The sequence below is a fragment of the Sesamum indicum genome, linkage group LG11 (assembly GCF_026168435.1).
Source record: "Sesamum indicum cultivar Baizhima isolate 11 linkage group LG11, ASM2616843v1, whole genome shotgun sequence".
Lineage (NCBI taxonomy): Eukaryota > Viridiplantae > Streptophyta > Magnoliopsida > Lamiales > Pedaliaceae > Sesamum > Sesamum indicum.
In genome coordinates, this window is record NC_142667.1 from 15,430,508 (window position 1) to 15,456,807 (window position 26,300).

At 35.6% G+C, this 26,300-nt stretch overlaps 6 protein-coding genes across 14 annotated transcripts; 2 read left to right on the forward strand and 4 right to left on the reverse strand.

Moving 5' to 3' along the window:
* The first annotated feature begins 92 nt into the window (after window positions 1–92).
* On the forward strand, window positions 93–3,346 carry LOC105174377 (putative serine/threonine-protein kinase PBL7). Its single transcript, XM_011096455.3, has 5 exons — window positions 93–415; window positions 1,108–1,274; window positions 1,391–1,580; window positions 1,670–2,061; window positions 2,651–3,346. The coding sequence occupies exons 1-5, from the start codon at window positions 334–336 to the stop codon at window positions 2,972–2,974; spliced, it is 1,155 nt and encodes a 384-aa protein (XP_011094757.1). The 5' UTR covers window positions 93–333; the 3' UTR covers window positions 2,975–3,346.
* Window positions 3,313–5,916, reverse strand: LOC105174376 (glutathione S-transferase L3). The gene is made up of 10 exons (XM_011096454.3): window positions 5,758–5,916; window positions 5,555–5,629; window positions 5,348–5,408; window positions 5,097–5,183; window positions 4,658–4,756; window positions 4,485–4,587; window positions 4,328–4,404; window positions 4,043–4,150; window positions 3,757–3,837; window positions 3,313–3,660 (listed from the first exon to the last, which is right to left on the reverse strand). The coding sequence occupies exons 1-10, from the start codon at window positions 5,766–5,768 to the stop codon at window positions 3,649–3,651; spliced, it is 714 nt and encodes a 237-aa protein (XP_011094756.1). The 5' UTR covers window positions 5,769–5,916; the 3' UTR covers window positions 3,313–3,648.
* A 679-nt stretch (window positions 5,917–6,595) lies between these two features.
* Window positions 6,596–9,568, reverse strand: LOC105174378 (glutathione S-transferase L3). Of its 3 annotated transcripts, none has more exons than XM_088875329.1 (10): window positions 9,379–9,568; window positions 8,994–9,068; window positions 8,746–8,806; window positions 8,250–8,402; window positions 8,073–8,171; window positions 7,859–7,961; window positions 7,690–7,766; window positions 7,365–7,472; window positions 6,980–7,060; window positions 6,596–6,889 (listed from the first exon to the last, which is right to left on the reverse strand). In XM_088875329.1, the coding sequence occupies exons 1-10, from the start codon at window positions 9,387–9,389 to the stop codon at window positions 6,884–6,886; spliced, it is 774 nt and encodes a 257-aa protein (XP_088731455.1). In that variant the 5' UTR covers window positions 9,390–9,568; the 3' UTR covers window positions 6,596–6,883. The 3 variants fall into 3 exon arrangements, with proteins under 3 accessions (XP_088731455.1, XP_011094758.1, XP_011094759.1); XM_011096456.3 differs by having other exon boundaries at window positions 8,250–8,336; window positions 9,379–9,564; XM_011096457.3 differs by lacking the exon at window positions 8,250–8,402 and having other exon boundaries at window positions 9,379–9,567.
* Window positions 9,569–11,465: 1,897 nt separating this feature from the next.
* Window positions 11,466–14,906, reverse strand: LOC105174379 (glutathione S-transferase L3). The gene is made up of 10 exons (XM_011096458.3): window positions 14,711–14,906; window positions 14,322–14,396; window positions 14,060–14,120; window positions 13,510–13,596; window positions 13,330–13,428; window positions 13,123–13,225; window positions 12,956–13,032; window positions 12,680–12,787; window positions 11,833–11,913; window positions 11,466–11,742 (listed from the first exon to the last, which is right to left on the reverse strand). The coding sequence occupies exons 1-10, from the start codon at window positions 14,863–14,865 to the stop codon at window positions 11,737–11,739; spliced, it is 852 nt and encodes a 283-aa protein (XP_011094760.1). The 5' UTR covers window positions 14,866–14,906; the 3' UTR covers window positions 11,466–11,736.
* A 1,128-nt stretch (window positions 14,907–16,034) lies between these two features.
* On the reverse strand, window positions 16,035–21,901 carry PDE149 (integral membrane TerC family protein). Of its 3 annotated transcripts, none has more exons than XM_011096460.3 (13): window positions 21,487–21,899; window positions 20,613–20,671; window positions 20,431–20,507; window positions 19,799–19,886; window positions 19,601–19,681; window positions 19,425–19,481; window positions 18,652–18,733; window positions 17,901–17,950; window positions 17,600–17,656; window positions 17,424–17,502; window positions 17,151–17,209; window positions 16,533–16,590; window positions 16,035–16,447 (listed from the first exon to the last, which is right to left on the reverse strand). In XM_011096460.3, exons 1-13 carry the CDS (start codon window positions 21,773–21,775, stop codon window positions 16,356–16,358), a joined length of 1,128 nt encoding a protein of 375 aa, XP_011094762.1. In that variant the 5' UTR covers window positions 21,776–21,899; the 3' UTR covers window positions 16,035–16,355. The 3 variants fall into 3 exon arrangements, 2 of the variants coding, with proteins under 2 accessions (XP_011094762.1, XP_011094761.1); XM_011096459.3 differs by having other exon boundaries at window positions 20,613–20,764; window positions 21,487–21,897; XR_002288077.2 differs by lacking the exon at window positions 16,035–16,447 and having other exon boundaries at window positions 16,530–16,590; window positions 17,596–17,656; window positions 20,613–20,764; window positions 21,487–21,901.
* Window positions 21,902–22,992: 1,091 nt separating this feature from the next.
* Window positions 22,993–26,099, forward strand: LOC105174382 (protein MODIFIER OF SNC1 11). 5 transcript variants are annotated; one of them, XR_848828.2, is made up of 7 exons: window positions 22,993–23,394; window positions 24,008–24,088; window positions 24,163–24,288; window positions 24,453–24,507; window positions 24,597–24,658; window positions 25,325–25,380; window positions 25,894–26,099. XR_848828.2 is itself a non-coding variant. In XM_011096465.2 (6 exons), exons 1-5 carry the CDS (start codon window positions 23,108–23,110, stop codon window positions 24,633–24,635), a joined length of 588 nt encoding a protein of 195 aa, XP_011094767.1. In that variant the 5' UTR covers window positions 22,993–23,107; the 3' UTR covers window positions 24,636–24,658; window positions 25,325–26,099. The 5 variants fall into 5 exon arrangements, 3 of the variants coding, with proteins under 3 accessions (XP_011094767.1, XP_011094771.1, XP_011094765.1); XR_848826.3 differs by having other exon boundaries at window positions 22,994–23,394; window positions 24,798–25,380; XM_011096465.2 differs by having other exon boundaries at window positions 25,325–26,099.
* Window positions 26,100–26,300: the final 201 nt, after the last annotated feature.

Below are 26,300 nucleotides of genomic sequence, written 5' to 3' on the forward strand. Positions count from 1 at the left end.
GGAGAATGGAAGACAAGTCAGAGACAGAGATTTGTACAACTCACTCCCCACCATATTTAATCATCGTAAATTGTAAATAAGTCGTAAAAATTGATTATATTTTTGTTAAAATTCCAGAAATAGTGCACTGTGAATGGCCTTTCTTCTTATCATCTCATTCATCACCCCATCAATTTGCAGGATTAACACACACTGTTGACACTGATTACTTTCCTCTCTGTAGCGGTGCTGCTGCTCCCGCTCTCTCGGTTAACGCCACGGAGAGGCTCTACCCCTCAGCCAGAGCAAAAGGCTTCCTTCTTGTCTGTGTTGTGAGAGAGTGAGGGAGAGCAAATGGGATGGTTCCCATGCTCAGGACAGTCAAAAAAGATGAGGAAGAAGAACGAGTCCCTTGATCCAATCCAACCCACTTCAGGTTACTTGATCTCTGTCTTGGTGAAAGATCGATTCTTGTTTGAAAATATGGGGTTTGCTCTGATAATCTGTCAGCTTGACTGAATTTAGATGATTATGTGGGTGTTCAGCTTCTGTTTCACTTTCATACAGTTTTGTGTTGCTTGTGCGGAATTTAAAGGGCTATGGGGTTGAGTTAATACTTGGTTTTCTTGATGAACATGGTTAGAATTAATTCTTGATGGGTTTTTTGTGAGTTAAAACCTTGTGCTTTCTTTGTACTACTCCCATATTATGTATTGGCCTATCAGTAATCTTCTTCTCTGTTTTTCTTTGCGAATTTGAGGTGTCTTGGGAAATCTTCCTTGCTTGGTTGACTAGTTTTGATTTAACCATACAAGCGATGACGTTTTTCTGGTGAGCTCAGTATTTGAAAATTTGATGTGGATCTCAAGATGGCTCATACATCCTCTTGACTTTTAACGCACCAACTCCTTACTTTGTAATTGAACACGAAAATGAGTTCTTAACTCTTACAACATAGAAATTTTCCCATGCCTTTTATGCTTTTGCTATACTTATTTGAGTTATGTTTTCTGGAAGAGAACTGACTGGCTTAACACCCTTTTCTAACTCTGTGTGTGTTTGTGTGTGTCTTATCTTGCTTATTATCAGTTGTAATATTTCTGTTAACTCTACGCCTTCTGTCTTCAGGTAAATTCAAAGACGCCCCTAAAGATGGATCATCCAACAAAATTGCAGCCAAGACTTTCACTTTCCGTGAAATGGCAGCCGCCACAAGAAATTTTCGTCGTGAGTGTCTCTTGGGGGAAGGAGGTTTTGGTAGAGTGTATAAAGGACAGCTGGAGGCCTCCAGTCAAGTATGTTAATTTATTATTTTGGTTGCCTTATCTAGTTGAGTACTTTTGTTCTGCTCCCTTTTTCTTCAGAATTGATTTTGTTTGCAGCTCGAATGTTAATTAAATATATTTATCAGGTTGTTGCGATCAAGCAACTTGATCGAAACGGCCTGCAGGGGAACAGAGAATTTCTTGTTGAAGTGTTGATGTTGAGTCTACTACACCATCCTAACCTTGTTAATCTAATTGGATATTGTGCTGATGGAGATCAAAGACTTCTGGTTTATGAGTATATGCCGTTGGGGTCGTTGGAGGACCACCTTCATGGTATGCTGCATAATCACTTTTCTGTTGCTCAATTATTCGGAACTGTTATCATATTGCTGATGGTTTGAACCTAATTCTTGTTTTTGCAGATCCCATGCCTGGTAACAAACAACTTGATTGGAACACAAGGATGAAAATTGCTGCTGGAGCAGCAAAAGGATTGGAGTATTTACACGATAAAGCTAGCCCTCCTGTTATTTATCGTGATTTAAAATGCTCTAATATTTTGCTCGGCGAGGGGTATCATCCAAAGCTATCTGATTTTGGCTTGGCCAAGCTTGGGCCTGTTGGGGATAACACACATGTATCAACAAGGGTTATGGGTACATATGGATATTGTGCACCGGAGTATGCAATGACGGGGCAGCTGACTCTGAAATCAGATGTTTATAGCTTTGGGGTTGTTCTTCTGGAGATTATTTCAGGCAGGAAAGCAGTTGACAACTCAAAAACTGGTGGGGAGCACAATCTGGTTCTGTGGGTAAGATCCGGCTCCACTGGTTATTGAATCATTTTCTGTTGTAGCTAAAGTTATTTTGTTATGTTGTTACCATGTTTCAGGTTTAGACCGACTTTTTAAGATAAGTCAGTCTGTAAGAGTATATACAGAGAGCATATTTGATTTGCAAGAACTTTGTTCAGAAAACCTACATAAAAATATGATTTGCTTGTCAAGAAAAGGAAGTTGTGCTTTTCCTAAAATTATTGGGGTTGCCAGAAGAAGGCCGTGTTGGCTTATAAGTCGGAATACTAAAATCGGTCTCTTGGCAACATAAAACAATGGTCTTATTTTTCTCTTATAACTATTGTATCCTTAGTACTCTTAATTCAACATTTCTGTTAGCTGGTAGTTGCCCCACAGCCTTCTATGTCTACTTGTTACTTGACTTCCATCAATTTATTTGGCACCCTTTTGACCCCGCAGGTATAGTGTCCTCATTATTCCTATTAGGCCTGTCACAATAATACTTCTAACATCTGATTAAGATACTTGATACAGTGGTTTTAATGAAAGGAAATACAGTTGTTATTCTGCTAAGTTTCTACAATTTGCTTCTTTTTTTTACCAGGCAAGACCGTTATTCAAGGACAGGAGAAAATTCTCACAGATTGCAGATCCTGCACTCCAAGGTCAATATCCACCAAGGGGACTCTACCAAGCTCTTGCTGTTGCAGCAATGTGCGTTCAGGAGCAACCTAACTTACGTCCCATGATTGCGGATGTTGTCACAGCTCTCACATATCTGGCCTCGCAGAAATACGACACTGAAACACATCCCATCCAGAGCTCGCGCTGGGGACCTGGTACTCCACCTAGAACGAAAGGAGATGCCGATAAGAGAAGAAATGGTGGCAGTGGATCTGAAAGAGAACAAACCAAACGACCGTACTGAGGTTTAAGCTATTCTTTGCATCATTTCCTCGGAAATTCTGTTGTGAAAATTATGGTTGCTTCAAGAACTGCTAATTCCACACGGATTAATATTGTCTACACTTCCCCCTTTGTGCTGTTACTAGGATTATTTGGTGTTACTGCAGTTTCAAAATCATCTATCATTTTTCAGGTATATGTTTTGTGTCGTTCAGTAGAATAGCGTATCTGGGGTCATTCTTCGTGGCTGGTTTTGTACAGTTATAGGATGTATGTAGATATATATGCCTGTATACTAAACAGCAAAAAGGCTGGTGTATAATGAGTGATTGATGTTACATAATTTGATAGCTGAGACAGTTTAGTGAATAAAGCTGATGAGAACATTAAACAACACCAATGTTTACAGTGATTGTTGGCGCTACTGTTTGAACGTTCAGCTTCTGCAGGAATTGCAGAGTTCATAGACCTCATTCCTTACTTGGCTTCTCTAGCACCAGTTTGCCCCAATGTCATAGGGAACAAGGAGAATACAGTGATACAGACTTATGTTCATTGTAAAGTTCATCAAATGTATGACTTAGTTGCAAATAACAGCACACTCAGTTACATGGAGTCTCTCACTAAACCAACCAGTTGACAACGCACTATAATCTCACACGACGACCCAAATTGTTTCAGATATGAGCAACTGATTTAGCTTGAGGCCTGCAAAAGGGAAAGGTGCAATAGTTGAGCAATTTCATTTACATTCATCTCAGTGAAGATAATAACAGAGTGAGTTGTAAATGTTAGAAATACTACCATGAAACGGGTTTTGTACAACTGAACGAGAAATTTAGGATCACATTTTGTTTGCTTATAAGCATCAATCTTGTTCAGTTCCTGCGTAACCATGAACTCTTTTCAAACTCCACGAATATAAATAGAATGTGGTGATAAGATGATCCACTCTCGGCCACAGACGGTTTTTTCTTAACAAAAGGAAGATGGTCCTCACACGTGGCGTATATAAACAGTGAATGCAACTCTTTTCAACAGCACAAGCATCATATAATTAATCAACTATAGAGGATCAGATTACAAAGACCTCCAGATATGCAGCCAGATTTGGCCTGCCGGATGTTATGTCATAGTTGAACACTTCTTGTAGAAAGATCTGAAACCTTTCAATAAATGGAGCATAAGCAGCATCAACCTGAACGCACCAATATGAGCATAAATCAGTGCAACGACAATTAAAACAGGGGATGCACACACACATGCACAGAGGCACACGGTCTCTAGTTTTATACCAAAGCAAGAGTTTTCTGTTTGGTCTTCTTCCGACCAGGCAGGTTTATCAGTCTGCTCCCGTAGGTGAAAATTGACTTACCTGACTGAATTGACCAAGGAAGAATGGGCTGTCATCAAACTTTTGTAGTGATGTCTCCAAGTAATCGAATTCACCACCTAATATATCAAAATAAACACTGGTAATGCGAAGAAAACCATATAGCACATCAGAAGGTGAAAATTTCTGAAAGTCTCACCAGCTTCTTTCACAGGGTCTCCTTTGAATGATGTCAACACATTTTTCATGAATGTGTCCGAGTAGGCTATCATCTCTTCAGCAAACTTCTGTTTGGTGGGATCCTGCAGTAGAGTAACATCACAATATTACCAACAGTTCTACAAATAGAGCAGCAGAAAAGGTTGTTCTTACATCAGGTAAAAGAGCAGGTCCCTCGAAGTTAGAGTCTATGTATTTTATCAAATCTAAGCTTTCTCCAATGACTTTGCCGTTGTGCTCCAGTGCAGGCACCTACAGAATAGGATATGATAGTTGAACGCAACTGAGTGTTATTCATTAAGATCTAAAGCATCAAGACAACAGTTTCACTGTCTTAGACTGCATATCGCAACTCCTAAGACAGAAATTCATCTGGCAACAAGAGTTCGAGAATACCATGAAGACAACACATTTCAAGAACATGCAAATTGATCTTGTGTGCCACTAGTCATATCTACAGATGTTTTTGTAGTTCAACCCGTAAAGTCTAAACACAATACTATCCAACACTCTATCATTGACTAAGAGTTTTTGCTCAAGGACAAGTAGTCATCTGGATACTGGATGGAGACTAAAATATAAGGTAAAATACCTTATTTTCAGGATATAGTTTTTCCTTATACCAAGCAGGTTTGTCCTGAAGGTGCACAGCAACCAATTTGATCTTGTCTTGTAAACCCTGATGAGTAAGCAAGAGAAATTAAAAGATCAGTAATCATCCGTTCAAACTACTACAGAAATATATTCTGTTCTCCTCAAAAGTCCATATCTGCTGGGAATCAAAGCTTGAAAAGGTCACTACATATTTGAAAATCAAAGCTTGAAAAGAAGCAATCAACATACCTTGTAATTCCTGACAATCCAGACACGCTGGCAAAAAGGGCACTCGTAATTCAGATACAACCTTCAACAAACAAAACCCATCATTAATATTTCGAGATCATACGAAGAAACATAAACCATATGCTAAAACCAATCATTTCACACACACTAGCTCCAATCTTTGCACCGACAGACATAAATGCAGGAAGCGGTGGGTGGGCTGAATACCTAGTGGTTCCATCAAAGATTGGTGGTGGATCAGCAGTCGAATCCAATGTTGGAGGAAGAACTTCTTGGACGTTGCTATATTTTCCACATAGTAAGAATTATGATGGGCCAAAATCATCAGAAAGAATTTTAAGTGTAAGACTAAACAATCTTCTCGAAACATGAAAAGATTATTCCAAGATAGTTGGAGTTCTTGTTCTTACAAGGCAGCCATGGTTGTCGGCAATCGAAGCTGGAGGTGAGTAGGTAGTTTCTCGTGTGAGGATACTCGCAGTCTCAACTCTCAACTAACTTCATGTCCTAATCTAAACTTTTTTTCAAATTAAAAATTTCACGTTGAGAATCCCACATTTTCTCCTACAGAAAGTCAAAGCATCGGCCAATCAAAATTTGACGTTAATGTTCTAACTTTATATTTATTTATTTATTATTTTAGTGAGAGTAGACGGTATATTAGATCAATGATTTGATCCATTAATAAATGGTTGAAGCATTATATTTGGATTTTACTACAGCGTGAGATATGAAGAGCGTCTCCAAGTGCTGGTTGTTGTTCATCTCAATGTTTTAATTTTACAATTTTATTATAGAATAGCGTTTCCCCATATTAATTAAGTCTCAAAACTTATACACTGCACAAATTTCTCATTTTGACATAAAATTTGTATCCAACATCAAATTTTACTATAATCTCAAATATTTTCAATGTAAATGTAAAATTATGTCAAATCTTAATATTTTAAGATTCAAGATTTCAACAAACACGATCACAAAAACCAACTTACATTTGCCGTTTAGTCGTTAATAATGAAAAAAGTTTTTGAGAAAAGGATTAAAAGATTGAACTATTGATTAATGGAAGTATGATTCTTCAATTTAAGAATGTTCAAGTAATATTGTATGGTTCCTGATGCACGGTAGAGTAACAACATACATTACAAGAACGCAACATACAAACATCTCTTTGTACGAGAAAATCTAAAACAATTGCAAGGGGTGAAAATGTAGAAAAGGTGTATGAGTACCAAATAATGCAACCTCTGTATAAATTGGGAAGAACATTTTATTTTAATAAATTCATGTAGGAAATGCACCATAAGATAACAACTTAATGCTTTCATCTATTTAAAGTACAACAAGCCGGAAAGTAGGACACGAACAATGGAGCTTAATACAACACCTTATTGGATTCACATTCCACGCCTACTACTTAAAGCTCGAGTTCACAAGCCACCGTTATATTAAAGCAGACTACGTATCTGGAGCTGCAAATACCATATACGAGTTATCCTTATTTCAGCAGTACCAGAGTAGCATCACCATTCATCTTTAGGCCTGCACATGAAAGAATGTGAGTTAAGCAATCTGAATGGAGAGAACCAGAGACTTTCTGAAGTTGTGACATCAATGGCTCAGAGAAACTACCAAAAACCGGCTTCTATAGAATGGGATGAGATGGTTAGGGTCGCATTTTGTTGGCTTGTAAGCGTCGATCTTGTTAATTTCCTGGACAAGCATTTGTATGAAAACATGTTGCTCAAAATCCCATCTTTATATAGTGTAATAAGAAACAGAAACATAAAACAAAAATTTTCATCAAGTGCATGGTGTGTGTGTGTGTGTCAGTGTGTGTAAACATAGGTATAAGTTCATTCTCCAAAGTGCAGTAAACACAAATATAAAACACACAAGGCAACTGCTAGAATCCACACCAAGCGCCCAAGATATAGACAGAGTAACGACTCAAGCTTCAGTACAAAGAACCTTTACTCAATATTATCCCATTATTCAATAATTATGAATGAAGTACCTCAATCCACTTGGCTAGATTTGGTCTGCCAGATGTAATATCATATTTCCACTCTTCTTGGAAAAAGATCTGAAACCGCTCAACAAATGGAATATACACAATATCAACCTGTAGAGTGCAAGAACTGTAATCAGAAAATTTAACTAAAGGATATCCATCAGCAGCAAACCCAACTTGTTTGGTTGTTCCTCAAAAAATAAGGAAAATTTTTATTCTTCATTTAAAGGATACAAATATAACCCTTTTTCTTTTCTAATTTCTCTTTTATTTGTCTCTTCAAGGGCTCAACCATGCAGAGGAAACTTGTCATTGAAATATTACTTACTTCACTGAACTGACCAAGGAAAAAAGGTCCATCGTCAAACTTATGGAGAGCTTTTTCCAAGTAATCAAATTCAGCACCTGATATAGCAATATGGATCATTTAGAGCTTAAACCAATAATATCAGAACATACAAAGTCATGAAGTGAAATGAAGATGACTGCTTGACTACCTGCTTGTTTAATAGGATCTCCTTTGAATGATGACCACACATTTTTTGTGAATGTATCGCAGTAGGCTATCAACTCTTCAGCAAACTTCTTTTTGGCCGGATCCTAAAGTATTTTCATATCATCATTTGCCCCAACAATGTGAGTTATGAAGATAGAAGAGAAGGAAAAATGGAATTTTATCCAGAAAAAGGTAAATTCAAATTTGCATCTCACATCAGGTAACAGAGCTGGTCCTTTAAAGTTGGCATCTATATATTTAATTAAATCCAGACTCTCGCCAATAACTTTGCCATTATGCTCCAATGCAGGCACCTACAGTAGAACAAGTGTCAAAGGTAAATTAAGAAATAAATCAAGATACTGAGTGAAGACATGAGTTCTATTGTCCACCTTATTTTCAGGGTACACTTTCTCCTTATACCAAGCAGGTCGATTTTGAAGGTCAATTGGAACCAATTTTATCTCATCTTGTAAGCCCTGGGTATGGGGAAATACAACCAACTCAATTAGCAATGAGTGGATACCAAACAGCTTCGTGTATTCCTAATCAAATTAGACTCAATTAACATAACATAATTCCCAGTGTAATGCCAACTTTTATAAGCCCAAGGTCTTGTAATTCAACCAAGTCCCAAGACTGATGAACAACTTATTATAAGTTAGGCAAAATACTACACAGGCATTAAAAAATTGCAAATCCTTCTGCATCCGGTTGAGCTTACTTTCCAAATAAAAAGCAAACAAGCATGTTTACAGTTATTTTGAAAAAGAAGTACAAAAGAAGAAGCAAAAACAAAAAAAACAATGACAACAAAAGTAAAGGGCATCAACACAGAAACCAAGTGAATAAAACAAAACCAAAGAGAAATTATGTCTAACAACAGACCTTATAGTTCCTGACAATCCACACTCGCTGAGCATACGGGCACTGGAAATGGACATACAACCTACAGAAATAAAAAAAAACAACAGGCTTCACATTATTCCGCGAACATACACGAAAAACTTAAATCGGGAAGCCAAATGATATAATCATGCACCTGGAACCAGCATCCATACAAGCAAAGCCACATATACACATCGACAGCGTCATCAAGAGAAAGGAAAACAAATATGGTATATTAAAGAGATTACCGGGTGGTTCCATCAAAGAGCGGCGGCGGCTCAGAAGTAGAATCCAGGTACGGAGGAAGAATCTCTTCTACAGCACTGCAAATTTCAAACCATTAACAAGCTGAGATTCACAACTACGTCAAAACCCATACGAAATTATGGACAGTGCATAAGCATCCCCACTACGAAATAATTACTTTTTTGAAGAATACAGCTAATTAATCATCAATCAGCACAAAAATTACAAAAAGAAAAAATTAAGATCAAAAAAAATTTCAACAATGCCATAAACCCACCTAGAACAGAAAGACACGGAAACACGCCATATTATCAATCTAAAACAGCAAGTGTAACAAACAGCAACGTGAAGAATAAAACAAAAGTACCAAGTAGATGAAGAACTTACGATGCAGCCATTAACGATTCTGATGAGTCGAAAGCTTCAAGCTATAGGATCCGAAGCTCCTTCAGTAACTTTCAAGTTCCACCGAATGTTCTGTACGTTTAGATGTATATAGCGCGTCGAAACTTAATCAATGCTTTCGTCACTCATAACGTAAGTAAATTTGAAGCTGCTTCAGGAACTTTCAAGTTCCACCGAATCATCACTTCTGTACGTTTAGATATATATAGCGCGTCGATAAGGGATAATTAGATTTAGTCTAATTACATCTAAATTTATTGTAATTTGAAAAATTATATTTAATATTTTTAAATTTATTTTTATCTAATAAATAAGTTTCTCTAGTAGATAAAATTCACAAAATTTACTTATGTTAATAAAAAAATTAAAAAAATAATTTATATTTATTTGCGATTGACTTATTACTGACTCATTACAAATGAAATAAATCTTTTTTATAACCAAATTACCCTTATACATCTTCACACATTAATGCATGTGATGAGTCATATTTCACTGTTATAAAGGTAGTTTAGTCCAAAAAAATTATTTGACCTATAATGGATCAATAATAAACGAATCGAGAGTAAACACCAATTTTTATTTAGTTTTTATATTAATATAAGTAAATTTAGTGAATTTTGACTAACGGATGGACTTATTTGTTAAACGAAAGCAAACATTAGTGGTGCTAGATATAATTTTCCATACCACTTATGTATAATTACACCAAACTTCAGGGGACAGAAGTGTAACTATTTCGATTATTAATTTGCGACCAATCAAATATTATATTAAATAATCGTTATGACACGCGTTCCTATGTATATATAATAAATATGGATTAATTATATTTTTTTATGATGTTTGGTGTAATTACACATAGACGTCGTGTGGTTCAAAAATTTACGTCTAGCACTCCGAATGTTCGCTTTCATCTAATAAATAAGTACATTCGTTAGTCAAAATTAATAAAAAATTTGCTCATATTAACAAAAGAAATAAAAAAAAATTCTATATTTACATACTATTGACTTATTACTAATTTATTGCAGATCAAATAAAAAATTTTATGACTAAATTACCTTCATACGTCTTCATGCTTTAATGCATGTGGGGAAGTGTATCTTCACCGTTATAGGGGTAATTTAGTTGGAAAAAAAATTATTTGACATGCAATAAATTAGTAATAAGCGAATTTGATGATAAATATCATTTTCATTCAATTTTTTTTTTTTTTTTTGTTAATATTAGCAAACTTAGAACTTGGTGAATTTTGACTAATGAATTGACTTATTTACTAGGTGGAAGCAAACCTCAAGAGTACAAAGGATTAGTTATACCAAACCTCAAGAGGGAAGTGTAATATCCCTATAAATAATTATTTATATTTTATAATTTATTATAAATAAGACTAAAATGTATAAATTAACACATCACTTTTTTTAAAATATATAAATAAAAAATAAATTAAATTTTCGATATTATAGACACGAAAAAAATTGATATCGTTGTTTTACAAAATGCCATTTAACACAGAATTTTTCATATTGATACATATAGTATAGATTTATAGATTAAAAGAAGAATTTGGATAGAAGTGGTTAAAAATACATAGGAGTGTTTTTGGTAATTGAAAAAATTAATATTGCAATGTAAATAATTATTATTTATGAGTAAAAATAAAATTTTCTTTTTTTATATAGTATAGATGTGTGAATTATTTAACTCGTTGAAATATTAAATTAATTATATAATTATTGATTTTTTAAAAGACGTGATTGTTAGGTACAGTATTTTCATGGATGATCCAAGACTGGGAATCACACTGATGTATTTGGACGATTTTCGGGCAGCATTCAAGTTATTGCCAGCCGACCAGTGATGATGGCCGACAGCGACGGGCTAATGTTCCATATATATAAATTAGGTATGGAATCTTTTGAATTAAAAATTTGTTGCCTTTTGTACATGAATTAATAACTTTGATGATGAATAAGAGACAAAAGAAATGTCGCAGAGATTGTAAAGACATTAAATAACAGATACCAAATTGAAATTGGTATGCCGTGTCACTGTGTTGCTGTAAATTGGGACGAAGATTTCGATATATTGATGAACAAAACACACCAAAAGATGATTAAAGTACAGGATGTGGGGGAGGAATGTTGGACATGGACAATGGAGCTTCATACAGCACCTTATTGGTTTCACTTTCACAGTTTACGCGTACTACTTAAAGATCGAGTTCACAAGAGACATTGTCACATTAAAGCAAATGAAGTATGTGGAGCTGCAAATCCCATCATCGTAAGATAGATCCTTATTTGTGTAGCAGCAGAGTAGCACCACCATTCATCTTTAGGCCTGCAAATGAAAGAATGTGATTTAAGCAATCGGAATGGAGAGAAACGGAGACGTTTTGAAGTTGTGGCATTAATGGCCCAGAGGAACTACCGAGAATCGGCTTCTATAGAGCGGCACGAGTTGGTCAGCGTCGCATTTTGTTGGCTTGTAAGCATCGATCTTGTTTATCTCCTGGACAAGCATATGCAAATGTGAAAAGATGTGGCTCAAAGTCCAATCTTTAGATAGTATAATTGGAAATACAGAAACAGAGAACAAAAATATTCGTCGTGTGGAGCAGGTGTTGTGTGTGTGTATGTGTAAACATTAGCATAAGATCATTTTCCAAAGTGCAGTAAACACAAATAAACACCAGACAAATAAAGGGTGCTCATTCATTATAAAGAAATTTTTGCTCCGCTTGCTGGTTTCTACAATCCAAAAGGTCAAGTGCTCCTTCATGTTAAAGACCTACAAAGGTATCAAACATTTCCAAGAAGCACTGAGGCCATCTTATAAAAGCACCCTCTTGGCAACAGATTCCGGAGGAGCCAGGATCCCTAAACCACCAGAAAGATTTGTGCTAATACTCATTTTAACTTTATCAGGAAGAAATATTGGATACAAGGTAGTCTCCTCACTGGAGAAAATGAAAGAGAGACAAATATTGGATCATCTCCGGTGCCCGGTCAGATGTGGATTAGAGGGACAAACATACCCAGTACTAATACAAACTAGGTGTTCCCCCTGTTTCTAGAAGACCAAGAAAACAACTTCAATAGGCACCTAAAACCCTGATTCAGAGCATTTGCAAAACCACTAGCAAACAACCATCTAGGCAACTGCTAAAACCCAGACCAAGTGTAGAAGATATAAACAGATTAAAAATCTAAAGTTTCAGTGTAAAGAGCTTTTAGTCAATATTATTCCGTTAGTCAATAGATGATGAATGAAGCACCTCAATCCACTTGGCTAGTTTTGGTCTGCCAGATGTAATATCATATTTCCACTCTGCTTGAAGAAAGATTTGAACCCTCTCAACAAATGGAGCATAAACGACGTCAACCTGTAGAGGGCAAGAGCTGACATCAGAAAATTTAACTAAAGGATATCCGTCTGTGGCAAACCCTACTTGTTCGGTTGTTGCTTATAAAATAAGGAATTGTTTTATTATTTATGTAAGATACATATATATAACCATGCACTGGAACCTTGTCATTGAAATATCACTTACTTCACTGAACTGACCAAGGAAAAAAGGGCCATCATCAAACTTATGGAGAGCTTTTTCCAAGTAATCAAATTCAGCACCTAATACAGCAATAGCATTTAGAGTTTAAACCCAATAATAACAAAGCATATGAAGTCATGAAGTGAAATGAAGAGGCCTGCTAAGACTACCTGCTTGTTTAATAGGATCTCCTTTGAATGATGAGAACACAGTCTTGATGAATGTATCGGAGTAGGCTATCAACTCTTCATCAAACTTCTGTTTGGCCGGATCCTAAATTATTTTCATAATATGATTTGCGTCAACAATGTTAGATGTGAAGACTAAGGAGAAGGAAAAACAGAATTTTATCCAGAAAATTCAAATTCGCATCTTACATCAGGTGACAGTGCTGGTCCTTTAAAGTTGGCATCTATATATTTAACCAAATCCAGGCTCTCTCCAATTACTTTGCCATTATGCTCCAAAGCCGGCACCTACAGAAGAACAAGTGTCAAAGGTAAATCAAGAAATCAATCAAGATACTGTGGGAAGAGGACATGAGTTCTATGGCCTACCTTATTCTCAGGGTACACTTTCTCCTTATACCATGACGGTCGGTCTTGAAGGTCAATTGGAACCAATTTTATCTCATCATGTAAGCCCTGGGAGGAACAAAACCAACTCAATTAGCAATGAGTTGAATCCTGAACAGCTTTGTGTATTTGTAAACAAATCAGACTCAACTAATACTAACACATTAAAGTTTAAAATAATAACAGAGTTCAAAGTCATGACATTACATAAATGCCAATTTTTATAAACCCAACTTCTTGTAAAGCAACCAAGACTCTGATAAAACAATCAACAAATCGAATATTACATGCCCGAGTTGAACAACTTATTATGAGTTCGGCAGAATACAGGGCAATTGTAAATCCTTCTGTATTCAGTTGAGCTTACTTTTCAAATATAAACCATATCAGCATGTGTAAACTTATTTTTCGAAAGAAGCACAAGAGAAAAACACAACCAAGAAAAACAATAATAAAAAAAGTAAACAGACAACCACAGAAAATTAAAGGAATAAAAACAAAACCAAAGAGAAATTATAGCCTAAAGGCAGACCTTGTAGTTCCTGGTAATCCACGCACGCTGAGCAAACGGACACTGGCCATTGATATACAACCTACAGAAATAAATAAAAAAAAACAAACACGATTCACATTATAGATGCACAAAAAAATTAATCGGCACACCAAATAATAATAATAATCATGCACTGGAAACAACTCTGAACAGGCACAATACACAATTAAGCGTCATCAGACATCAAGAGAAAGGAAAACAGAACATACATAATATATAGATGGTATAATAAAGAGATTACCGAGTGGTTCCATCGAAGACCGGCGGCGGTTCAGAAGTAGAATTCAGGTGCGGAGGAAGAATCTCTTCTACAGCACTGTAAATTTCAAACCACCATAACTATTTAACACCATTAACAAGCTGAAAATTTCACAACTACGTCAAAACCCATATGAAATTGTGGACGATGAACATCCACCCTACTACTAATTAATTACTTTTTTGAAGAATACAACTAATCAATCATTGATCAGCACACAAATTACAAAAAATTACGAACGCCTTAACCCCACCTAGAACAGAAAGACACGCAAAACATACTGTATTTATTATCAACTTAAAAACAACGATATTAACACAAACAGCAACGTGACGAATAAAACAAAATTAACAAGTAGGTGAAGAACTTACGATGCAGCCATGAACGAGTGTGATCGAGTCGAAAGGTTCAATCTATAATAATCAGAAGCTGCTTCAGGAACTTTCAAAGGCCACGAAATTGTCTTGTACCTATATAGCTGAAGTGGTGGAAGCTTGATCAATGCTTTCGTCACCAATGCCGTCATTCGAGACTCAGCCCGAGGGAAAGTAAAACCGGAAAGCACAGGCGTTGAATTCTTTGTTTGAAGCAAAGAGCTGTTGAATTTTTAAAAATGCAAAAAGAAAAAATTATATATATATATGCATATATTACTTGATGTGTGTGACAATAATATTTTTATTAAATTAATAATCTATTATCAAAATGGAATTGAATAAAATAAAATAGAGATAATTAGTGGAAGAAAGAAAATTCATCTCTATATTAATATTAAAAAGAAAAAACTCTTTATACTCTTAACTAATGAAGTTGTCTCATTAATTTTTAAATACAATAATTATATTTCTAATTAGATAATTTTATAAAAATAATTATAATTTTTTTTTTTTTATAAAAGCGACTCTATGTTATTTTAACAACCTTACACCAATTTTTTTTTGTATCGATAATACTTCGAATTGTTTCTATTTATCTATTTTAAATATAAATTATTAATTTCCTTTTATTTATAATGTATTTTTAAAAAATTATTTCAATCTAACTCATTTTATTTCATTTTCTTATGAGATAAAATTACAACCCATCACTGCCTTGATATATACTATTAAGTGAGGCACAATCTATATATAATATGTACATAAATTTTAAAAAAATATCTATATAATATAAAATTAAAGATGGTGGTTTTATTAATTGAACGTGAGATAAAAATATATTATTCGTTTTAAAATGGTGAAGTGCGTTTGAAATATGTTTATTAGACTAGATTAGACAAGAATTTCGGATTAGCAAGAAAGCCTAAATACATTTAATACGGTTTTTAAATTTAATAATGGATTAAGGTTCTCCACTTCTCGAATAATTGATTTAGTTAGCGTTAGAGAGTGGAATAAGTAAAATATTATGAAAGTAAATGTTGAGTGTCAGAGAGAATCTGAATTAAACTAGTGCCGGCAGTTAAATTAATGTATTTGGACATTTTTCAGGCAATATTATGTTTACCAACCAACCAATAATGATTTGAAAATTAGACAATTGCAATTACTTTTAAATGTTTACCAACCAACCAATAATGATGACGGGCCATCGCAGCAACCAATTTTTTATTACCATTGACTCAACTCTCCTTTCAAATGATCTTTATTGTTTTTGTCTTTTTAGATTGGGAAGGCCAACACTAAGTTTGATCGGATCTGAATCAATTATATAATAAGTATATTCTGAAATAAATGATTGAATCCATACACGGTGTACCAGCGTTGTGTTTGAAAATTCATGTGTTTGTTTGCATAGAATTTTCAAGGAGACGACGAAATGGGTAATAATTTCAACTATGGCAAATTGGCAGTGAACATCATCCCTCTTGAGCTTGACCAGATAAGAGCGTTCGAAAGGAGCCTTCGTTGCCTGCTCCATATATGATAATCCTTCCTCTATCCTGAGTACAATATCTTTGGAAGCAAGAACAAAACAGAAACAGCAAAATCGACTTCCCTTCTTCATCCACCTCTTAGTTCAGTCAGATTTCTTTATTAAACTCAGCAACACCCCACTCACCAGAGACGTAGCCACCAGTCCGAGGGAAACCTCAGTTGATACGTGGAAACCTGGATGATGGTTAGAAAGAATTACACATATTCTACTTGATTATATAGCACCAAATGGGGACTTATTACCATTAGCGAGCCTTACCGAAGAAATCTAATATCATCTTACACCCAATAAAGCCCAGAACCACCGCAATGGCTGGCTGATGAACAAAATAGCCACCGATCAGTTAGTCATTGTGAAGACACAAATGCCCCATTAAAAAGGTCAGAGAAGTTGCCCGACAATATTATATAAAGCATAAAGGGTACAGAAGTGAAGCCTAAATCCATTCCTTCTTAGTTGTTGAGAATAAAACCATCATATTTCTGGTTTGGAAATTTATGTTCACTTTCATTTCTATTATGATAATAGATACTAGTAATCCTCATACATTAGGGCCATGCTACATTTCCCTTCATCACCATCTTAGTGTCAACATATCATACGCTTCATCTTTTTGAATTCTGTTACCACCAGAAGAAATATTAGGTTTCCAGATGCATGGACTAAAACTGGGTAAACCCATTCTCGAGAAATGCAATTAATTCCATTCGGCAAACAAATTGCTGCCTTAGAGTTTCACCTATTGAAATCCAATGTCAGATTAAAGAAACATTAATCATATCAAAAGAGTTGATGGATGTTATTGTGTTAGCACAGACATGTAGGCCCCAAACATGTAGCAGCATCCTATATTTAAACTAAACAAGCAAATCTCACCTGCAAATATTCCAAATCTGCCATGCTTTCCGAAATAAGTGTGTAATATGACCTTAAACCTACAAAACACAAAATAAATATGAGAATCCAACCAAAATATAAATGTCCTTATGTAACCATACATGACGGTAACACTGATTTCTAGTTTTAAAAGTCCAATATGGTATCACAAACATTCCTTAATTTAGAAATATCAGCTGTATGCTTCACAGATAATAAGCTAATATGAAAACTACGAGGAAGACCATAAGCGATATAAGGACAAGAATGCACCTAATATGGCAAAGAGATTAGATGAAAACACGATGAAAGGATCCCGCGTCACACCAAAAACAGCTGGTATGGAATCCACCTAACAAGAAGAATAAAAATAAGCGCATAACAGTGATACATCAAACATTTAGATTGTCAAACATGTTTCTTAGGTTGCTGATGAATAGGATACCTACAGCAAACGCAATGTCACTGAGCTCAATAACTGCTACTGTCAGAAGCAAAGGTGTAGCCTGCCCAAAATGTTTGACTCCTGTTAGAAACCAAGTTAACGATCAATCCAAATAAATTTTATTTGAACATTATAGGTGCACCAAAATCCTCCTTCGGGAGTCACACATATCTGAATCGAGGTATCTGAGTCTATTTTTAGAGTAGGTCTTCACCAAAAATTTTGGCCATGCTTCACAATGGAAAATGCCAAAATCTGAGGCTAGCCACATTAGCTAGAGTTAGATAGCCTAACTCAGAACTTACTTTCCACACACCATCTTGAGTAGTTATAAATCGATTGCCATCATAATTAGCTGCAAAACGGAGACATTCATTGAGTTACAATCGCAGATATTTAGAACCAAAGAATTAATGCATGGTGCAAAATTAAAGGGTCAAACAATGGTAGCAGCAAACAAGAAACTCTGAGATGATAAACATGATGATGAGCATTGAGAATTTGAGATGATGGATGGGAAGTAGAAAAATACTCAGGTCAGCTGGCAAACTCAATTTGGGCTAACACCAAACAATTCAAATTTGAGTTTCTGAATGATGTCCCAAACGATCCAAAGCAAGCTTGTGAATGATGTGTGGCAAGCAAGGCGAAAGATAATAATAGGGAGATCATCAAAATTGAGGTTAAGACTAAGAATTTTAAATCAACCTCCAGCTTGATCCCGTAAGTTTCTAGCTATGTGGATGGGCTTGACTCATCTGCATCTCTAATTAAACCATAACTATTCCTTTTTCTTACCTGACTAGCATACGGACTTTAGAATGCAAGTGCTTTTCTACATGCTAGGAAAAGACAAAAAAATAATAAGTCCATCAAAAATCAAATTGTACCAAACATCCTTTTCAAATGTCCATAGACTCCATACGCCACTAGCAACAGAAAGAACATGAATGTATGGAAATCATTTTTCGAAAATGTAAGAGTGAACTCATGCCTGCATGCTTTGCAAACAGGTGCGCTTACGCGTGATAAGGGAAGGAGATCAGAGAACATTACAAGTTACAGGGATGAACTTCTGGCATGTCTTTACGATGAAATTATCTGAGAGATCTGCATCTTCATCTTCTTCAGCAAATAACTAGGCAAACAAAACAACAATAAGAGCACAAAAAATAAAGAAACCTGATAAACCTAAAGGCCAAACCACACTACAGCATACTAATAAAATGGCAAAAGGAATGGAAATATAGTTATGGTAAGATAATCGATCAACGTTCATGCTATTAATGTATTATAGCAGATCGTTTAGGATTCTATTTGAGGTAGTTCCAGGCAGGTCCACCACCAGGAGAATATATGAACTGTCAATAAAAGGCCTTAACATTGAGCATAGAAAGCCACATTCATCTTGCTTCTTCCTGTTCGAGACTGAGTTAGAGGAATTTCTACGTAAGTTGAGAAGAAAGTCATAAGGCAGTACCATTTTTCTTGACACGCATGACAAACAGAACTACACACCACATATAACTAAAACCATTCACTACAGTACTTACACAAGTTCTGGTGGAAGCTCTTTCTGAATTTCATGCATTATAATCAAAGGATCGAAAACTCAGTAGGTCTAGCAAACCAGGTCACAGATTCTTACAGAAGACAGAATAAATTGGAAATTATAATGACACATTTGAAATAAATTTTCTTTTTCATGATTGGATTCAATTTCTATATACTTAACTCGGTTATTTATGTGAAATTTCATGTTATGCAAATTGAGCATCAGATAAAATGACAGCTATTAGCAGGTACATGTTCTTAGAGAGGTATAGCACCTTGAATGACGAGTATAGTAGTATCGCTGCCAGCAATAGGTTAACCGCCTCATATCTCTAAGTATGAGATAAAAGAAACAATTTCATACATTAGAAGAAAGCCAAATGTAGTAAAGTTTGGATTGGCTTAAAGATGCAAACACTAGTTCATGCATTTAGTTATCATTGGCAGTGACCTGAAGTGTTGCTGTCCCAAGAAGTATCAATGACAATCTGAAGATTATTGCACCCGCAATACCATAAGAAAGCACCCGATTCTATTTTTTCCATCAAATGGTTGGATTTCCACAAAACAGAAACAACACAGAACCTGGGTCAGAATCTAATTATAATTTGAACAACAGGTGAAATTGTTCAAGAGCGTGATGCTAAACCTGATAACTAAATGGCACTTGGAAATACTTGAAGATCAGGACAAATACAAATAGATTGTCCACAGATAAACTCTGCTCCAGTAGATACCTGAAAATTTAAAAATAACTATAATCGTCTGTGAATCACAATTCAAAAGTCAGAAAACGCTTTTGTATAGGTGCCAACAAGAAGAGGAAAGTATACATAATCACTGAGGAGGGCAAAAAACAAACGGTAAATAAAGCCTATTCAAGAATGGTGGTAAGCCATCCTTCTGAATTCGGAATAAACATATGGGAATGTAATAAGAATATAAAACCTAAGAGGAAATGCAACGATGAAGCAAGATAGGGGTGAGATTCACACATCCCAGGTGATCAACTGTTATTCGAGCCTGAGCCTTCATTATAATATTACAATCTCCAGCTAATACACATCACTCAAACTCATCCCTATCCTACTATGGAGCCTCAATAGTCATTGCAGACGCTCAGATTATCTAGACATTTAAAAGAGTTTCTAAAATTTGCTCCTCTGGAGCCTCAATCATATGATAGAACACCGATTGCAAAAGATTACGATGTTAATAACTGTTTCAAGAACTTGCATAGAATCATAGAATATGGGTGCCAGTATAAGGTAATGAACATACCCAGCAAAAAACTCAGATGCCTTGCCAACTCCATCTTTGAAACCCAAACCAACCCCAAATGCAACAGCCGAAAACAACTACAACAAAGATTTACTACAGTGACATCAATTCAGGTTACTCAAGAATAGAAAGGTAAAAAACAGCATGAGTGATGAGTCAAAGTTACAGTCAGGAAAACATACACATAGGCCTACAGTTCTGAGAGAAGATGCATAATCTGCAGTCCTAGTAGTTGCCTCTCCTGAAATAGCACTAGAATTATCATCACATAAGCTCTCAGTTTCATCGATGCCATCAGGTGACTGAAGTCTAGTCTGATTAGATGCTTCCTTTGCTGCAATATTTGGTAACCAGCCACAACAATTTGTTTTAACAGAAAATAGCAGCATTGTCATATTTTTGGCATGTACTTTAGCCTTGAAAGCCTCAGCAGAGAGCATTAACAACCTATTGAATTTCAGTTTCGATAAGGATCAACAACAAAACTTATGCCATGTGGCTGTAATGGAGGCATATAAATGAATGCGAGCAAACATAAGGGAGACAGTTCTACATGCACAAATCTTTCCCAGCAGATATTCAACTGTTCCTAAAAGTATTTTGAAATGTATTTTCTATCAGCAAAATAAATAAAACAATAATCTCCATTTTTCTCTTCCAATCCACGAGAGAAAAGCCAGCTCCCTGATCAACCAGAATCATAATAACGAAATAAAGTACAAGAAACAAATAATAGTCATCACGAATATTTTATCAGGAATCTGGGATGCAACCACACGACCCACAATCTAGATGCACCACCAGCGATCACAAAAGATGTGCATAAATTCCGGCAAATGCAACCATATGACCTACAATCTATGTGACGAACAACAACAAAAACAGGATCACAAATTCTGGTCATGCAACCAAATAATCCACAATCTGCACCATAAGCAACGGCGGAGAAACAAAAAATACGCAGCATAATCTAACGGAGAAAAACAAATTTCGAATTTAAACATAAGACATCAATCACTGCGCACAGATAAACAACTAACACAAACATATCATTACGTGAAGTGGACGCGTCCTGCTCTCGCTCCGTCCTCCTTGCACATGTAATTGTCGAATGATTATGCCCAAAAGAACTCCTCTCGACGCTGCCCCTGAGTACTGTCTCCGAAATCACTGGTATTGAATTATAGTACATCCGCGCACAAGAATATGTACCCGACAAAAGGGGGTGAGAGCTAGGAAGAACAAATCTAGCTGGGACGTTCTTAGGGCATGTGATTGGGGATGATTTCAGCAAATTGAAGGGAATTTGAAACGAATTGGTGTGTGTTGCCGTAGCCAATTTCATGGCTCAGATATTTCTTTTCTTTTCTTATTCTTTTTTTGGGTTTTTCTTTTTCAAGTGAACACTGAAGAGTGAAGAGTGATGGAGTGAGACCAACAGTAGACGGTGGCCTATAAATGCCGTTGCTTGTCCACCACAACAACACACTACTTCGCCATTTTCATGGCCTAATCTTTTACTTAATATAAATAAGAAATGTTCTCTACAGTAATAAACGACTTAATCATATTATTATATTAATTTTTTATGAAACAAAAATGTCATTCAATTAATAAAATAATTAATTTATTTACTTTTTAAAAATTTATATTAATTAATAAATTATTTTTTAAATATAATACTATGTTGTAATTGAAATGTTTGAATTTGAAGAAATGAATTAACAAAACAAACTAATTTCAAATTCATCAATATTTCACAATTTATAAGTCAAAAGATCCTCTTTGGAACTATTGTCGTTTATCCAATAACAACTGTCTCCTCAGATTTTAAGAGTTTACTGACTTATGCGTTATTTTTATTTTTTACAGGTTCTCATTTCAAGACTTGTGAAAAACCAGATTCAAAGATCTCAAATTGCACGTAGCCAAACGAACATCTTATATCACAAGATTTATAATTAAATTGGAGCAAATATTATATAAGGAAAAAAAATTAAATGACTTGATATAAAAAAATTAAAATATATCAAAATATTATAAAAATAATTCAATATGGGAAGTTGAAAATTCAAATGGTTTGTCACCAAAATTTAAAATTTATGCCTAAAAGTGAGGTTTACACCAAAATTTAAAATTTATGCCTAAAAGTGAGGTTTACATCACTGTATTTTGCTCTTCATACGTATAAAATTATTACATGAAAATAGTAAATGAGAGATAAAATTTAAAATATATATTTTGGTTGATAATATTAGCATTTTTTGTCTAAATCATAACAAAAAAGAGTCAGATATAACTAATGAATTTTAGAAGAAGTGTAGGTATAATTTTAAAAGTTTTTGGGGAAAAAGTATAGTTTTGCATTTTGTGAAATGCCAATTCCCAATTCTCAAAGCTAAATTGGGCCTCAATGGTCGGATTATTTGATTTGGGGCTTTGGGCTAAAATAGGCCTTGTTGCTGATGAGTCCAGTGATATGGCCCAATCAGCGAGCCTAGAACCAGTCTCGTGTTTTACTTTTTTTCCTTCAACAAAGAAAGGAACTGAGAAGTCGCTATATGGATTGTTGATTATACAGTACAGTCGGTCTGTAATTGGAGGATCGAAGATTTGCCAGTGCGGAAAAATATCTCCTATTACGCTTTTCTTCTCATCTCTCTTTCTCTCTGATTCCATGGCGACGGCAACGGCACCTAAAGTTGAAAACCCTAAAAAGCCTACAGATCTCAATTCAGCCCCTCCGACTGCAGAAGACGCTACAGCAACTCAACCACCGCGATCTTCTGGTGGAGGTGGCGACGAAGGGAAGGGTAAACCGGATGACGCGACGGCGGGGAAGCCCAGCGACGTTGATGGAGGAGGTGCAGTTACTGATATTCAGAAGAAGATGAAGCGAGCGGAGCGTTTTGGGATGCCAGTACATTTGTCGGAACAGGAGAAGCGCAATTCTCGAGCTGAGAGGTAGTATACATTTTGGAATTGGTATATTATGGTTAGGGTTAGGGTTGGAATTTGGGGTGTTGGAAATGTTTCTTCCTTCAAAATTGGGGGTTTTGGGGTCTTAGAAATGTTTCTTGTTTCGAATTTGGGAATTTGGGGTCTGGGTAACGTTTCTTGTTTTAAAGGTTGTTATGTGGCAGTTGAGTATTTTATTCAATTGTTGTTGTTAAAAGAATGTTATGCTCGGAAGTAGGGTTGATCTCATGATTACATGCGCCTTATTACCTTTTTATCAATGGATGCCCGGAAGTAGGGTTGGTCCCATGATCACATGCGTATTAGTACCTTTATCATGGATATGGTAGGACACATGGAAATATTTGAGCTCTAAATGTGTAACCTTTTCACTTGCTTCCAAAGTTAACATGAGCTGAGGGCTATTCCTCAAAAACCATTTCTTTCGGTTTGTGTTGTGAGCTATTTATGTTCTCTCATGCCTTGCTTACAGCTCTAAGATGTGTTCACGAGCCTCTATTATACATCCCAATTACACTATAGGTGTGTCTTTGTATCTTCCAGAGTAAGGTACTCAAGTTCTTGCGTCTAGTTGTCTAATTCTATCTTATTACTGAAGGTTTGGGACTGGTTCTACCGCTATTGGATTAGATTCATCAAAACAATCTGAGGAGCTCAAGAGGAAGGCTAGAGCAGAGAGGTTTGACCTTTTCTGTTGGGTTTTCATGAATGAGCACTTATGGTGAGTTTGTTGACCGATTTCAATTGTTGCAGGTTTGGGATCGTGCAATCTGCCCCAGCTGATGAGGAAGTGAAGAAGAAGGCTAGACTTGCTAGGTTTGGGTCTTCTTCTTTGACTGATTCAGCAGAGGAAGATAAAAAGAAAGCAAGAGCACTCAGGTTAATGGCATTTCACTTGTCTACTCCTTGTATCGAGATATGATAATTTAAATGCATTTATAAGTGTGAGGCTCTTTATATATTATAAAATAGAAGAAGAAATTGGTGGAACTTTCAAGTGGTTAGTTTGATGAGTTATTTCAAATCTCAACACTATTCTGCAGGTTTTCCCAGCTGGATTCCAATACAAAGGCAAATGTCAGAGGGAATGTTGAAGTGGTAAATTTGCAGATATACTTATACAAATAACATGTTCCAATTTTCCTTCTAATCCTTCTCCCTTGCTTTTATTTTTGTGCACATTTCAGAAGACAGCTATTGCTGGCAAGGCTGGTGGAGGAACCTAAATAAACTTTCGTCTTTATCACTAGTAAGACATTCTTATGGAATTATTTGCCAAACTTTCCTGCATTCTTTTTATTTGTTCAAACTGAGTCATGTTTGAGTGCTTTCTTTATTGATTCTTTTACCTCCTAGTTCTAATTGGCTTTCTTCTCTTCAATTTTCAGGATGGTAGGTTAGAGTGTTAGCTTCTTTTTGCCACCTGGTGCTTTCATGCTGACTCCCTGACATGTTTCCTTGAGCAATGTCCTTTTAGACAACCTTTAGTCGATGGACAAGGGATTGTTGCTTTCTCTTATTTTGGTCTAGTTAGTTCCGAGTTTCCTGGTGAGGCCTGGGACAATTAACAGCCACGTCCTTTGTGTTAATGTATCTGAAATTGCCTATCAACCATATAAAAAATACTGAATTCAGTGCCTAAAGGAAGGTCTTCAAGAATCTTATCTGAGACATGAGACAGGTGTAATCCCCTGATATTGGTGCTTGTTTCTCTTACTCAGCTTCTTTTCCTTGGCTTGCTCATATAGGTTTGCCTGAGAGCTTCTTCATCAATCAGTTGTGAAATTCTAGTTGTTGATTTTGTAACCATAATTTGTGGTTTGAAATCTTCTGGTGCATGAGAGTCCATTGTTTGATGTCATTTTAAATTTGTGTTTGATACCCCCCGTACCTTCCTTAAGTCTTGGATTGTCAGGAATTTGCTTAGAGGCAACCTGTGGCTTCCTCCAGTAAGGAGTCATCTTTGATAAGGTGGGTAGAGAGCAGACATGTTGATTTGCCTTGGCTTATATGCTAATATTAAGTTTGTTGTGGTTAGATTTTAGGATATCTACTTAATATTGTTAACCTGTTCTTGTATGTACCAAGTCAATAAGCAAAACATATGATTGTATTTCAAATTCTATTGAGATGATGGGAGAGGTAAGGGTATTTCTGCAAATATTTTTCAATGGAAATTCTGAAAGGATCTCATGGATTACTGGCTTAATGGTAGAAATATTTGAAATGGCTTATTTTTCTTCAGTGCTCATATTTTCCCTAATATATATCAGGTTTGCTTGCTTTTTATGCTACTCATTTAAAGGCAAACTTAATGAGAAAGTTTGATGTATCTTGTAATATTGTCACAAAATAAAGAAAACAAAATATCAGTATATCTGAGCTAGGTTTGTTTTCCTTATTTGCCCTTGTAGTTGAAAATTTCTATGGTATATTCTCAGTACATTTTATATGGTTGATCTTCTGAGATGCATTGCTGCTCAGGACGTGTTTGTCGACTGCATAGGGCCTCACCAGGTGAATCTACAGGGTTCTTCAGAGCACGGAAACCAGTATTGGTGCCATTTGATGTATTCTTCTGCAAGTTGTAGTTTGTTTTCTGGATAAGGATACTTGTTACTTAGAAAACCCTGTATTCATGCTTGTAAAGGTCAACTGCTTGGTTATGAATCCTTCTACTTTTGACTGCCTACCTGTTTTTACCTCAAGAGTGGAATTGGCCACCATATTTGCATCATCTTTTTGCTTAGGAAGTTTTGGAACGGATAGTATCTATATAAAATTCTAAACTTTGTTAATGGCAGATAGAAATTTGGAATTTGTAAATGCTATGAAGATTATAACAAACTTCCACACAATATCACCTAAATTGCCTACATTAGAAAGATGGT